At 54.3% G+C, this 14796-nt stretch overlaps 1 protein-coding gene across 1 annotated transcript in view; it reads right to left on the bottom strand.

Annotated features, from left to right (window-relative positions):
• WDR62 (WD repeat domain 62) overlaps positions 1–2142 on the bottom strand; it is a 42976-nt gene extending 40834 nt beyond the window's left edge. Inside the window, exon 1 of the mRNA XM_065571539.1 lies at positions 1950–2142. Coding sequence (XP_065427611.1) covers positions 1950–2009 — 60 coding nt within the window. The 5' untranslated portion in view covers positions 2010–2142. The remainder of the gene's footprint in view (positions 1–1949) is intronic.
• Positions 2143–14796: the final 12654 nt, after the last annotated feature.

The raw sequence follows: 14796 nt of genomic DNA, 5'->3' as shown, positions 1-14796 counted from the left end.
AGACTCCAGAAGATTGAATGTAACTGGAAGGATCGGAAGATGCTTCACAGCTTGTACACGCTAAGCTTATTGCACACACATCGAGGGACGCAGGGAACCACTGGTGTCACACGCCCTGAGAAAAGGCTCTATGCATGCCCCTTTCTCCCTCAACAGGGTGCCCATTTCCCCCTCCCCCATGGTAGGGGCTGTGTGTGTGCCTCCTATTTCCCCCAGCCTCTTTCCCAGTTAAGCAACTTAACAACATAAGAACAATCATAGTGCATCCATAATGGTCCATCTGGCCCAGTGTCCTGTCATCCAACAGGGGCCAAAGCCAAGCGTTTCAGAGGGAACGAACAGAACAGGCAATCATCAAGTGATCCAACTCCTGTCATTCACTCCCAGCTTCTTCCACTCACAAGCCAGGGCTACCCAGAAGATGGGGTTGCATCCCTGACCATCTTGGCTAATAGCCATTTGATAAACCTATCCTCCAGGAATGCATGTCTTTTTTTTTTTTTTTTAAACCCCATTACAGTTTTGGCCTTCACAACATTCTCTAGCAATGAGTTCCACAGGTTGACTGCATTGTGTGAAGAAGTTTAGTTTGTTTGTTTTCAACCTGCTGGCCTATTAATATCCCCTGGTTCTTGTGTTTGTGAAGGAGTAAATAATTCTAATTCGCTTTCTCCACACCGGTCCTAATTTTATCATATCCCCTCTTAGGCATCTCTTTTTTCCAGGCTGAAAAGTCACCGTCTTTTTAATCTCCCCCCCCCCCCCAGACAGAAAGATGACATTCAGGGTGTTGTCAATATGCTAAATTCTATTGGGAAGATGATCAGAGATGAGGTAAGAGTATTACCAATGGTTTGATCAATAGATAATTGCAGTGTAGCTCCATGGCATTGAAATAATTTTTTTAGTGGGGGTACTGAATGCCATTGAACAAAACTGTAAACCCCTTTATCTGACGGAAACCACTTCAAGCCAAGGGGTGCTGCCACATCCCCAGCACCTCTGGTGGAGCTTGAAAGCTATGGCTGTGCTAACCAGATGGGAACACCATACATTCCCCCCGCCCCTGATTTTGCCCATTTGGTTTTCTCCAAAATGGGGTGTGGGTTCTGGCCATGGGTGTCAGGAACATTCCCTGAAGTTTTGTGAGGTTGATTGAATAAAGCATTCTAGAGTTTAACATGTTACAGAGAAATGTTGTTGAGTTGACTATAAGGACTTCACAAACTTACCCAACGAGGCTGATTGGAGGGGGGGGAGGGCTGGGTAGAATAGGGGGGCAAACAGAGTTCCTCCCATAGGGTGGAGTGAGGGACCTGGGAATGGGGGGTAGTGTGACCCCCCATCCCTTATTTTAAGGGACCATCGACCTTATTTAATAGATTTTTTTTCCTTAAGGTGATTCCCCCCCAACCCTTGTTTTAAGATGTATTGAAATGTATTAAAACCTGCTCAGAAGTCCTATTTTAAACATTACATTGAAGCTAATGATAATTGCATTGTATCCTTGAGGGCAGTAGAAATGTACACTTCAGAGAAAAAAAAAATATATGATTTGCTAAGGGAAATAGTGTTTCTTTAAAATATCCCTTAAAATAAAGCAGCCCCTTATTTTTCATGTGGTTTCCCCTTACTTCCATCCAACAAAGGTGGTCACTCTAACCAGGGGAAAGGGGGAATAGGAGCAAACAGAGACTCTGGCTGGGGAAGGGAAGGAGAATTGGGGGGGGGGACAAAGTCCTTGAAAAAGAGGGGAATGGAAGGATTCAAGTCCCTGCTGTGTGCAATAAGTCAGCCTATACTAGCTACAAAGCATATAGCCCCAATAGTAAATATTAATAGTATAATTCAGTACATTTAAATAAATAACCTGAAAACATCCTGGCTAGACCTGGGAAAATGTCTGCTTCTATAGACCATCTACTCCGGGGAGCACATCTTCCATTTACCTCTGACTGGCTTATCTTCAAGCAGTTCATTCCCCTTCCTCCTTTCACTCTGGGTACCATGTTCTCCTCCTTCCTCCCCCAAACGTAGGGCTTCGCTGAGCAGGGGGAAATGGTTCTGCTGTTTTGCCCCGGGAGGGATCATCACTGGTATATTCTGCTAAAGCCCAATCCAGTTCTAGGACTGAGTTTTTAACCCTTGGGGGAGGGCTCTTTAAAAAAAAAAAAAAAAAAAAAAAAGCTTTATGTGTTTGTCACATCTCAGTGCCATCATTAAATGCTTGGTGAGAAGAGAAGCCCAGAAAGCAAACGTAATGATAATCAGATTGGTCTGTAGACCTAATACTTATGGCCAAGCTAGAGTTGAGGTATAAAAACTTAACAGTGGGGGAGGTAAAAGCAAGGTAGAGGGAACTCAATAAAGCTGAGTTGCTGGTCTGTGTATTTATCTGTTTACAACTTACACCTGTGCTGTTCGCATCAGTGGCACCAGCAGTCAAGGAACCTCTAAGGGCCTAATCATTGGGATAGCTAGGCACCAAGGCTAGCATCAAGAATTTCACAATAGACCACACTTCCTGTCCTTTCCCGACTACCTAGGTTCAACTGCCATCACTTAATTTTTTAATACACTTAGAAAGCTGAGCTGTGACAGCAGTAGCCACTTTGCAGCGAGGTGGGAATTTAGGGGACAGAGCACTGGACTCATGAGACCTTGGGCAAGTCATTTCAGCCCAGATCCTCCAAGATCTAGTTAGGTGCCTAACGCTCATTGCCATCCGTGGAAGTTAGGCACCTAAATACCTTTGAGGATCTGGGCCTCACCCCAATGTGCCTCAGTTTCCCCATCTGAAAAAATGGAGATAATGATACTGACCCTCCTTTGTAAAGCGCTTTGAGAGCTATGGATGATAAGAGCAAGATGTGGTTATTATTATAAGTGATAAAGCAGAGGGATAGCAGAGGGAGTGTTGCCCAATGATCAGAGCACATGACTTGAGAGTCAGGAGCCAACGGTTCCAAAAGTAACTAGTGATTTTGAATAACTCAGTTTTTTAGTGGTGGGAGGGAGGCCAAACTTGAGAGTCTTCAAAGGGGCTGTCCACAGGGTGGGCTGTCCCTTTAAGGGGAGTTGGGCTCTGACCCACCTGCAATTAATTATCTGCCTAGTGGGTGGTGGATTAGGTGACCAGGCCATGACAGATTTGGGGGATACAAGTGTGTCAATATATTAATTCCATTTTGGTGTTGTGGTTGCCACATTATAGTTCAACCTCTCATCTGAATGCAACCTGGAGTTGGGCTTGGAGCATTCACTGTTGTAGGAGACGCAGGATGGAGAAACCACATCCAGGAAGCTGTGACAGAGCAATCGAGTGCCATTAGCATTGAATGGTTCTACCCCAGTGGAACAACAAGTTTGGTGCCAGCCTTGACTGTGAACCACTCTCTGCCCAGCAGCCTAGTGGAGGGGTTGGTGCTGTGCAATTCTACCACAGCGCAGGGGCAAAAAAGAGGCGGTGTTTAAGAAGATGAATGCTGTCTAAGCCAAGGGGATATATACACTGCGCAGAGATGTGATTGCAATACAGGTTGATACCAGACACCTCTGTGTTCTTGGGGAACCAGGGTGTAGTATCCAGCCTGACTCATGAAAGACACCCCCCCCTCCTCCAGCCTCTGCTTAAACCAAAACCCATGAGAGGAAAAACTTGCAGAGAGCAGTGAAGGGCGTTGGGAGACACACCTAGACCCCTCCTGACAAGGGTGACAAGATGAAGACATCTCCATTAGCATACAGAATGGAGAGCAGAGACAACTCCCCTCGCCTCAGCTGCATGGAAAGATGGGACAGGGTAGGGTTACCATTCGTCCGGATTTACCCGGACCATGTCCTCCTTTTTGTGCTAAAAATAGCGTCCGGGGGGGAATTTGTAAATCACTCACAATGTCCGGGATTTCCCCCCTCCCCCTGCAGAGCAGAGCGAGCGGCTGGGAGGGCTGCAGGGAAGTCCCGGGCTGGACTCAGGAGCAGCTGTAGAGGAGCCGGATCCGCCCTGCATTCTGAGCCGGCAGCTCCCTTGCAGCCCAGTCCGGCAGCACTGTGCAGAGCCAGGGACCGGGTTTTGTTGTGCAGGGGCCAGGGGACCGGGTTTTGTTGTGCTGGGGAGCGCAGCCACGTGTCCGGCTCGGCTGCACAGAGCCCAACACTCTGTTCTGAGCAGCAGGGTAAGGAGGTCAGGGGGCAGGAAGGTTCTGGAGGTGGCAGTCAAGAAACGGGGGGGGGCTTTTTGGGGGGAGTGGAGAAAGTTTTGGGCAGTCAGGGTACAGGTAGGGGGGTAGGGTCCTGGGGGGCAGTTGGGGGGGGTCTTAGGAGGGGGCAGTTAGGGGACAAGGAACAGGGAGTCTTAGGTAGGGGGTGGGGTTCTGGAGGGCAGTTAGGAGCAGGGGGTCCCAGGAGGGGGGCAGTCAGGGGACAAGGAGCAGGGTGGGAGTGTTTGGGGAGTTCTGGGGGGGGGTCAGGGGACAGGGAGCAGAGGGGTTTAGATGGGTTGGGAGTTCTGGGGGGGGGGCTGTCAGGTGGCAGGAGTGGGGAGATGGATCGGAGCAGTCAGGGGACAGGGAGCAGAGGGGTTTAGATGGGTTGGGAGTTCTGGGGGGGGGGCTGTCAGGAGGTGGGGAGTGGTTGGATGGGGCGTGGGAGTCCCAGGGGTCTGTCTGGGGGTGGGGGTGTGGATAAGGGTTGGGGCAGTCAGGGGACAAGAGGCAGGGAGGCTTAGATAGGGAGTGGAGTCCTGGGGGGCAGTTAGGGGCAGGGGTCCCAGGAGGGGGCAGTCAGGGGACAAGGAGCGGGGGGGAGGGTTGGGGGTTCTGGGGGGGCGGGAAGTGGGAGGGGCAGGGGCGGGGCTAGGGCGGGGCTCCTCCCGTCCTCTTTTTTTCTTGCTGAAATATGGTAACCCTAGGACAGGGAGACATCTCAATTTGCACACAGAATGGAGAACAGAGAACCGCACTGAACTCTGGGACCAGAAAAAGCAGGGAAGCACTGCATCCTGGGAATCTCTGCTCCAGATGCTAATGAACCTACGCCTGCCCCCACCCAGCTCAGCAATTATCAGACCAATTCTAGTAATGAATCTTTGATTGATATCCAAAATACGGAAGCAGCCTAGTTGCATTGTGAGCTCCTTGGAAGAAAACCCCACCCATAGCCCAGAGTGATCAGCTCCTATTGTCTAGTCTAAAGAAAACCCTTGAGTCATCAAAAACAACAAGGAGTCTGGTGACACCTTAAAGACTAACAGATTTATTTGGGCATAAGCTTTCGTGAGTAAAAACCTCACTTCGGCTACCCCCTGATACTTGAGTCATCAGTTTACCTATAAACAAATCTAGAGTTCTCCCTTCAACCATTGTAATTTCTCTACAAAAATCCCTACTCACCCTCCAGTCACTGTTCTGATGCTTAGATCCAAAGTATGCATCAGTTCCACTGGGACTCCATATATTCTCCTGACTGATCGTGCTGGGGACTCTACCTGTCTCCTGCCCTCAGGACCCTCAGCTACCATCACCTGGGAACCCTGACCAGTTCAAGCTTCAGGGAGCGGCGAGATCCCCTTCTCTTTCTCTCTCTCTCTCCTCGTTTTCCTTTCTACCTTAGGTATTAACCTTTAATAATGTATGTTATGTTGGTTTAGCTCCTTGTGTAGTTATCACTAGTATTCAATAAATAACTTTTATGGTTAAGTTGGTTGCTTCTCTCTCTCGCTGAACTTTACTCGTTTGTGTTTTAACTTCCCCCATTCACTCTACAGCGACGCTTCTTGTACCTAAGCTAAAGATCCCTGCAGCGCCCAAAATACTGTGTGGTTTGCTCATCGAGTAGGTTACTGCCAGTACAATTGTGATGTGAGAGTGGGGATAGGGACGTGCTGAATCTGGGACACATAAGGGTAACAGCTTGAAAGTGCTGCTTGACCCAGTCCATGGAGCCCAGGGGCGTATAAGGAGAGGCAGCTTGAAAGTGCTGCTTCCTCCAGCCCAGTGAGTCCAGAGACATATAAGGGGTCAGCTTGACAGTGCTGATTGACCCGGTCCGCTCAGACTTGCTCTGTTAATGTGTGTGTGTGTGGGTGTTCATCCGGTTTTGGGGCTGGAGAAACCCAGCCCTAGGGAACTTAGGTCCTGCAGGATAGCTCCACTGGGAAGGGACTTGCAGAAGGGAGAAGTAGAGCTCCATATGAAAACACAAGTAGTACATTGATAGAATTACAGAATCCCCTTCCCCGGAAGAGTAACCCGAATAAATGAACATACCCCAAAGTAATGGGCAAATCTGGTAACAATGTAGACCCACCTTAGCTAGCGTTAATCTAGCTAGCTACCAGAAACAGAACACCCTGCTGGAGTAGGATGATGACCAGGTGTTCAGTTTTCAACAGGAATACGGTCAAAAAGGGATCCTGGCGGCTCCGGTCAGCACCGCCGACCAGGCCGTTAAAAGTCCGGTTGGCAGTGCAGCGGAGCTAAGGCAGGCTCGTTCCTACCTGTCCTGACTCTGTGCTGTGCCCCGGAAGCGGCCAGCAGGTCCGGCTCCTAGGCAGGGGGGCCATGGGGCTCCGCGCGCTGCCCCTGCCCCGAGCACCAGCTCTGCACTTCCATTGGCCGGGAACCATGCCTGCCACGCCTCCGCCTAGGCGCCAGACCTGCTGGCCGCTTCTGGGGTGCAGCGTGGAGACAGGACAGGCATGAAGCCTGCCTTAGTCCCCCAGCTGCGCTGCTGAGCGTGAGCCACTGGAGGTAAGCCTGCGCCCCAACTCCCTGTCCCAGCCCAGAGCCCCCTCCCACACCCATAACCCCTCTTCCCCACCCCTCAGTCTGGAGCCCCCTCCTACACCCCAACCCCCTCCTCCCTGGCTCCACCCCAGAGCCCTCACCCCTTCCTGCACCCCAACCCCTTGCCCCACCTCAGAGCCTGCACCCCCAGTTGGAGCTCTCACCCCCACCCGCACCCCAGTTCAGTGAAAGTGAGTGACGGGGGGGAGAGCAAGCCACCAAGGGAAGGGGCATGTCATGAGCGGGGGGAAGGGGGATGGCAAGGACATGGCCTCAAGGAAGGGGCAGGGTTAGGGTGTTCGGTTTTGTGCAATTAGAAAGTTGGCAACCCCATGTTGGAGGCTAAACTCGGGCCTCACAGGAGTGGAGAAGATATGGAGAGGGCTGGCATTGTTTTCCATAGATCTGGAACTGGGAAACCAGAGCTCCCATCGTCAGAAGGACTCTGGGGGGAACAGGTGGAATCTATGAAGGGAGTTGGGCATTGCAGGCTCAGGCTAAGAGTGGAGGTAAGAATTTTGTGCTTTCAGCTAGCCTGGTTGACTACAGTGCCCTGTGGCTTTTTCTACAGAATCAGAGGTCACCGGACCACAGTGGCCTGCACTGCCTGGAAATCTTGCCCAGAGACCAATGCAGAAATGCTGTATAAAGACCTGTCTCTTGAGGACGTGCTACAATTAATGGCCACCGCCCATCTTTCGAGATGTCCCTGTGCCTTCCCACATGGTGCATTACGGTATATAGCACTTGCTGAATTAAATGCTAGTTGTGAGGAGTGTTAAATTCTATATCAAACAAATGACAGCTCGGCATAGACGTTAAACAGAACTGCGGCAAAACACATCCATTTTTATGGACCCTACCGCAGCAATAATGCAAGTTTCTTTTAAGAGTAATATCATCATTTGCAACAACAATGCAAGCTATGGCAAATTAGGAGTATGGAACTAGGCAATATAAACGATGCCTCAACCATCCAAATGTATCAGACAATCATGAGTTTGGAAAGTGGAGAATTTGGGATGGCTTGTTTTTATAACCTTCCCAGCGATAGAGCACATTATAATGGGATGGTGATTTTATTTTAGTGGAGCACCTATTCTATACCTCGGAGCAACGGTTCCTGCCCTAATAGGTTATTGTTTTCTAAATGGATATTGGTGGCAGAGTTTTTCTGAATGTTCATTCGTGAAGGAATCAAGGAGAAATAGAATAACAGGCTGTCTCCAAGTTATAAAGAACAGGAGTACTTGTGGCACCTTAGAGACTAACACGGCTGCTACCCTGAAACCTGTCCAAGTTATAAATGACTTGTATTGAAAGTAACTATCTTCCATTTTGACCATTGGGATTATTTAAAATCAAGGTGTTATCTATGAATAGGGAGCTTCTTATGTGAAGGTGGTGATCATTATATTTTAAAACCGAGTGCTCCTTTTCCAAAATAAAGAGAGGAAACTAGTCTGTTACGTGTAAATTTCCAAGAGATTACAGACTGCACCACAGAAACAAACATCACTGCTACAAAAATCACTAGTCGCACCAGAGGAATTAAGTGCACATTTAAAATCTTGCATCTGAAGAAGTGAGGTTCTTACCCACGAAAGCTTATGCTCCCAGTACTTCTGTTAGTCTCAAAGGTGCCACAGGACCCTCTGTTGCTATTTAAAATCAGCTTCATTTTGATAAGATTCTCAAGATTTGAAGCTTCCTTTGTATTTTAAAGAAGAGTTTTTTGTTTGATCAACTTTGTAATTTCCTCTCTTAGAAATAAATGAAGCTCCGATCTCAGTTGGGGTCTCTGGGTCCTACTGTACTATAATTTTCCTTCTCTTTTATTCTGCCATATCCTTCGATGTTCTGTTTCTTCTGGAATTTCCAGCATGTACAATCCTTAAACATATTTTAGTGACAGCTCATCCTGCTAACAGTGCATCCAATAAGAGAGTAAAAACAGACGACAAAAGCGTGGTTTGTTCCTTGTGCTGCTCATAATTGACGTGATACCAAGTTTGATTCCTGTGTAATTCTGCAAGAGGATAGTGAAGAACAAAAACAGTTCTGTGTGGGCCAGACCTTCTAGCAAGCTCATTTCCCTATGGCAAAGAAAAGCAGAAGGGTGGTCAAGAACATGTACACTCAATGGCTAGTCAGTTTTTTCCTATTATTCATGTGGGTCTTTAACACAGAGACAGACCTTTAGCTGGAGTAAACCAGTGTAGATCCATTGACCTCACCATTGATTTACACCAGCTGGGGTTCTGGCCCATGGCTTCAAACACAAGGGAGATAAAACACTGTTAAAATAGGAAAATGTGACCTTAAAACCACAAATTTTGGCAGGTGGACTGAGAGAGAAAGATGGGGGGGACAGGGCCTGGGACTATTTTTGGCCTCCTCCCTCCCTTTTTTGGGTTGACTAGATTTCAAGGTGATGGCACCTCTTAAATTATGTTCGGTTGTTTTTTAATTGCTGCAGAATTCCTGGGACCTGATCTGGGTGATCCATGTCTGTGCTTGGGGCATGGACAAGTTTGGGTGGAAGGGGGAATTTAAGGAGGCTTTAGGCCATCTGTACACGCCTCATTATCTGGAGACATGCAGGGGTTTTCTCTGGGCCCCCCATGTCAATTACAAAAGACTCAGAGGCCCCCTGCATGGGGGGATCCTCAAGGGGCTGTTTCCTCCCACTTTAAGGCCTCTTAAAGCTGCCAGAGCAGGGCAAAAATATTGTTGTGTAACTGGCCATCAGCCTTCTGGAGTGTTGGCCAGGTGCTGAAAGAGGGCAGGCTTTGCCAAAGACTGAGTGAGTAAGGACATGTCTACACTACAAAATTAAATCAACCTAACTTATGTCAGCATACAGCTACCACGGTAATTACATCGCGTGTCTGTGTCTACACTTTGCTCCTTGTATCAGGGGTGCTTGTTCTCACCAGAAGCACTTGTATAAATTGTACTGTCAGTGTGGGGGCATTGAAAGGCTCCTGAAAGCCAGTACCAGTCGGCATAAGCAATGCAGTGCCTTCTACACTGACACTGCATTGATCTAACTACCTCAAACTTGACTCTGTGCCGCTCGTGGAGGTGGAGTTATTAAGTCGGTGGCACCGAAATTTAACTGTAGACACTTCCATACTTATGCCGATGTAAGCTGCCAGGCATCCATCTAACTCTAGTGTAAACCAGGCCTTAGGAACACAAAACTCACTGAAAGTCACTTGGAGGTGGCCCTAGGGGAGATGCCATTTATACTGTTCTCAAACTGCTATAAATCTAGAAAAAGGACTTTTTTTGCCAGTGTAACTGCATCTACACTAGGGCTTTTGCCACACAGCTATGTCAACCAAGGGTGTGGTTTCCTCCCTGCCCCAAACACACATGCACACACTCCGCCCTCACTAATATAGCTATGCGAGCAAAACTTTTATGTGCAGATCAGGCTTTGGTTTAAACTCAGGCAAAACTCCCAGAAACATCATCTAGAGTTGCATCCAGTAAAGACCTCAGGGTGCAAATCAACCGGGAATTCCTGACAGCGGCCTTTTTATGGGGACCTCTAGCTGTGCTGTGCAAAGGAACGTACACAGCACCTCTGGAGAATGGCACAAAGGCGCCGCTCTTCTGAAAGCCACGGAATTGCAAAATCAATTATTCAGTCACCTCTAATCCCTCTCTCTTCGCTGCTCCTTTTAGAGCAATGCCCCACCAGCCCAGATCCTTCCTCCCTTCTAGGGTGACACCCCCACCTCAACACTCCCAAGGGGACCCCTCCAGCCCAAGCCCCCTAATTCAGCCCCATCTCCAGGGTGAACTCCCATCCCAGGCCGCGCCTCCCTCCTGGGGTGACACCCCCTAACTCAGCCCCTCTCATAGCAACCCCCCATCCCAGACCCTGCCTCCCTTCTGGGGTGACACCCCCTAACTCAGCCCCTCTCATAGCAACCCCCCATCCCAGGCCCCGCCTCCCTCCTGGGGTGACGCCCCCTAACTCAGCCCCTCTCATAGCAACCCCCCATCCCAGGCCCCGCCTCCCTCCTGGGGTGACACCCCCTAACTCAGCCCCTCTCATAGCAACCCCCCATCCCAGGCCCCGCCTGCCTCCTGGGGTGACGCCCCCTAACTCAGCCCCTCTCATAGCAACCCCCCATCCCAGGCCCCGCCTGCCTCCTGGGGTGTCGCCCCCTAACTCAGCCCCTCTCATAGCAACCCCCCATCCCAGGCCCCGCCTGCCTCCTGGGGTGACGCCCCCTAACTCAGCCCCTCTCATAGCAACCCCCCATCCCAGACCCCTCCTCCCTCCTGGGGTGACGCCCCCTAACTCAGCCCCTCTCATAGCAACCCCCCATCCCAGGCCCCGCCTCCCTCCTGGGGTGACGCCCCCTAACTCAGCCCCTCTCATAGCAACCCCCCCATCCCAGACCCCTCCTCCCTCCTGGGGTGACGCCCCCTAACTCAGCCCCTCTCATAGCAACCCCCCCATCCCAGGCCCCTCCTCCCTCCTGGGGTGACGCCCCCTAACTCAGCCCCTCTCATAGCAAACCCCCATCCCAGGCCCCGCCTCCCTCCTGGGGTGACGCCCCCTAACTCAGCCCCTCTCATAGCAACCCCCCATCCCAGGCCCCGCCTCCCTCCTGGGGTGACGCCCCCTAACTCAGCCCCTCTCATAGCAACCCCCCATCCCAGGCCCCGCCTCCCTCCTGGGGTGACGCCCCCTAACTCAGCCCCTCTCATAGCAACCCCCCATCCCAGGCCCCTCCTCCCTCCTGGGGTGACGCCCCCTAACTCAGCCCCTCTCATAGCAACCCCCCCATCCCAGGCCCCGCCTGCCTCCTGGGGTGACGCCCCCTAACTCAGCCCCTCTCATAGCAACCCCCCATCCCAGGCCACGCCTCCCTCCTGGGGTGACGCCCCCTAACTCAGCCCCTCTCATAGCAACCCCCCCATCCCAGGCCACGCCTCCCTCCTGGGGTGACGCCCCCTAACTCAGCCCCTCTCATAGCAACCCCCCATCCCAGACCCCGCCTCCCTCCTGGGGTGACGCCCCCTAACTCAGCCCCTCTCATAGCAACCCCCCATCCCAGACCCCGCCTCCCTCCTGGGGTGACGCCCCCTAACTCAGCCCCTCTCATAGCAACCCCCCATCCCAGACCCCGCCTCCCTCCTGGGGTGACGCCCCCTAACTCAGCCCCTCTCATAGCAACCCCCCATCCCAGACCCCGCCTCCCTCCTGGGGTGACGCCCCCTAACTCAGCCCCTCTCATAGCAACCCCCCATCCCAGACCCCGCCTCCCTCCTGGGGTGACGCCCCCTAACTCAGCCCCTCTCATAGCAACCCCCCATCCCAGGCCCCGCCTCCCTCCTGGGGTGACGCCCCCTAACTCAGCCCCTCTCATAGCAACCCCCCATCCCAGGCCCCGCCTGCCTCCTGGGGTGACGCCCCCTAACTCAGCCCCTCTCATAGCAACCCCCCCATCCCAGGCCCCGCCTCCCTCCTGGGGTGACGCCCCCTAACTCAGCCCCTCTCATAGCAACCCCCCCATCCCAGGCCCCGCCTCCCTCCTGGGGTGACGCCCCCTAACTCAGCCCCTCTCATAGCAACCCCCCCATCCCAGGCCCCGCCTGCCTCCTGGGGTGACGCCCCCTAACTCAGCCCCTCTCATAGCAACCCCCCATCCCAGACCCCGCCTCCCTCCTGGGGTGACGCCCCCTAACTCAGCCCCTCTCATAGCAACCCCCCATCCCAGACCCCGCCTCCCTCCTGGGGTGACGCCCCCTAACTCAGCCCCTCTCATAGCAACCCCCCATCCCAGACCCCGCCTCCCTCCTGGGGTGACGCCCCCTAACTCAGCCCCTCTCATAGCAACCCCCCATCCCAGACCCCGCCTCCCTCCTGGGGTGACGCCCCCTAACTCAGCCCCTCTCATAGCAACCCCCCATCCCAGACCCCGCCTCCCTCCTGGGGTGACGCCCCCTAACTCAGCCCCTCTCATAGCAACCCCCCATCCCAGACCCCGCCTCCCTCCTGGGGTGACGCCCCCTAACTCAGCCCCTCTCATAGCAACCCCCCATCCCAGACCCCGCCTCCCTCCTGGGGTGACGCCCCCTAACTCAGCCCCTCTCATAGCAACCCCCCATCCCAGACCCCGCCTCCCTCCTGGGGTGACGCCCCCTAACTCAGCCCCTCTCATAGCAACCCCCCATCCCAGACCCCGCCTCCCTCCTGGGGTGACGCCCCCTAACTCAGCCCCTCTCATAGCAACCCCCCATCCCAGACCCCGCCTCCCTCCTGGGGTGACGCCCCCTAACTCAGCCCCTCTCATAGCAACCCCCCATCCCAGGCCCCGCCTCCCTCCTGGGGTGACGCCCCCTAACTCAGCCCCTCTCATAGCAACCCCCCATCCCAGACCCCGCCTCCCTCCTGGGGTGACGCCCCCTAACTCAGCCCCTCTCATAGCAACCCCCCATCCCAGACCCCGCCTCCCTCCTGGGGTGACGCCCCCTAACTCAGCCCCTCTCATAGCAACCCCCCATCCCAGACCCCGCCTCCCTCCTGGGGTGACGCCCCCTAACTCAGCCCCTCTCATAGCAACCCCCCATCCCAGACCCCGCCTCCCTCCTGGGGTGACGCCCCCTAACTCAGCCCCTCTCATAGCAACCCCCCATCCCAGACCCCGCCTCCCTCCTGGGGTGACGCCCCCTAACTCAGCCCCTCTCATAGCAACCCCCCATCCCAGACCCCGCCTCCCTCCTGGGGTGACGCCCCCTAACTCAGCCCCTCTCATAGCAACCCCCCATCCCAGGCCCCGCCTCCCTCCTGGGGTGACGCCCCCTAACTCAGCCCCTCTCATAGCAACCCCCCATCCCAGACCCCGCCTCCCTCCTGGGGTGACGCCCCCTAACTCAGCCCCTCTCATAGCAACCCCCCATCCCAGGCCCCGCCTCCCTCCTGGGGTGACGCCCCCTAACTCAGCCCCTCTCATAGCAACCCCCCATCCCAGACCCCGCCTCCCTCCTGGGGTGACGCCCCCTAACTCAGCCCCTCTCATAGCAACCCCCCATCCCAGACCCCGCCTCCCTCCTGGGGTGACGCCCCCTAACTCAGCCCCTCTCATAGCAACCCCCCATCCCAGGCCCCTCCTCCCTCCTGGGGTGACGCCCCCTAACTCAGCCCCTCTCATAGCAACCCCCCATCCCAGACCCCGCCTGCCTCCGGGGGTGTCGCCCCCTAACTCAGCCCCTCTCATAGCAACCCCCCATCCCAGGCCCCGCCTGCCTCCTGGGGTGACGCCCCCTAACTCAGCCCCTCTCATAGCAACCCCCCCATCCCAGGCCCCGCCTCCCTCCTGGGGTGACGCCCCCTAACTCAGCCCCTCTCATAGCAACCCCCCATCCCAGACCCCTCCTCCCTCCTGGGGTGACGCCCCCTAACTCAGCCCCTCTCATAGCAACCCCCCATCCCAGACCCCGCCTCCCTCCTGGGGTGACGCCCCCTAACTCAGCCCCTCTCATAGCAACCCCCCATCCCAGGCCCCGCCTCCCTTCTGGGGTGACGCCCCCTAACTCAGCCCCTCTCATAGCAACCCCCCCATCCCAGACCCCGCCTCCCTTCTGGGGTGACGCCCCCTAACTCAGCCCCTCTCATAGCAACCCCCCATCCCAGGCCCCGCCTCCCTCCTGGGGTGACGCCCCCTAACTCAGCCACTCTCATACCAACCCCCCATCCCAGGCCCCGCCTCCCTCCTGGGGTGACGCCCCCTAACTCAGCCCCTCTCATACCAACCCCCCATCCCAGGCCCCGCCTCCCTCCTGGGGTGACGCCCCCTAACTCAGCCCCTCTCATAGCAACCCCCATCCCAGGCCCCGCCTCCCTCCTGGGGTGACGCCCCCTAACTCAGCCCCTCTCATAGCAACCCCCCATCCCAGGCCCCGCCTGCCTCCTGGGGTGACGCCCCCTAACTCAGCCCCTCTCATAGCAACCCCCCATCCCAGACCCCGCCTCCCTCCTGGG

Source organism: Chrysemys picta, chromosome 17, assembly GCF_011386835.1.
Source record: "Chrysemys picta bellii isolate R12L10 chromosome 17, ASM1138683v2, whole genome shotgun sequence".
NCBI lineage: Eukaryota > Metazoa > Chordata > Testudines > Emydidae > Chrysemys > Chrysemys picta.
The sequence above is the reverse complement of the archived record's forward strand: the minus strand, read 5'-3'. Positions and strand labels throughout refer to the sequence as shown.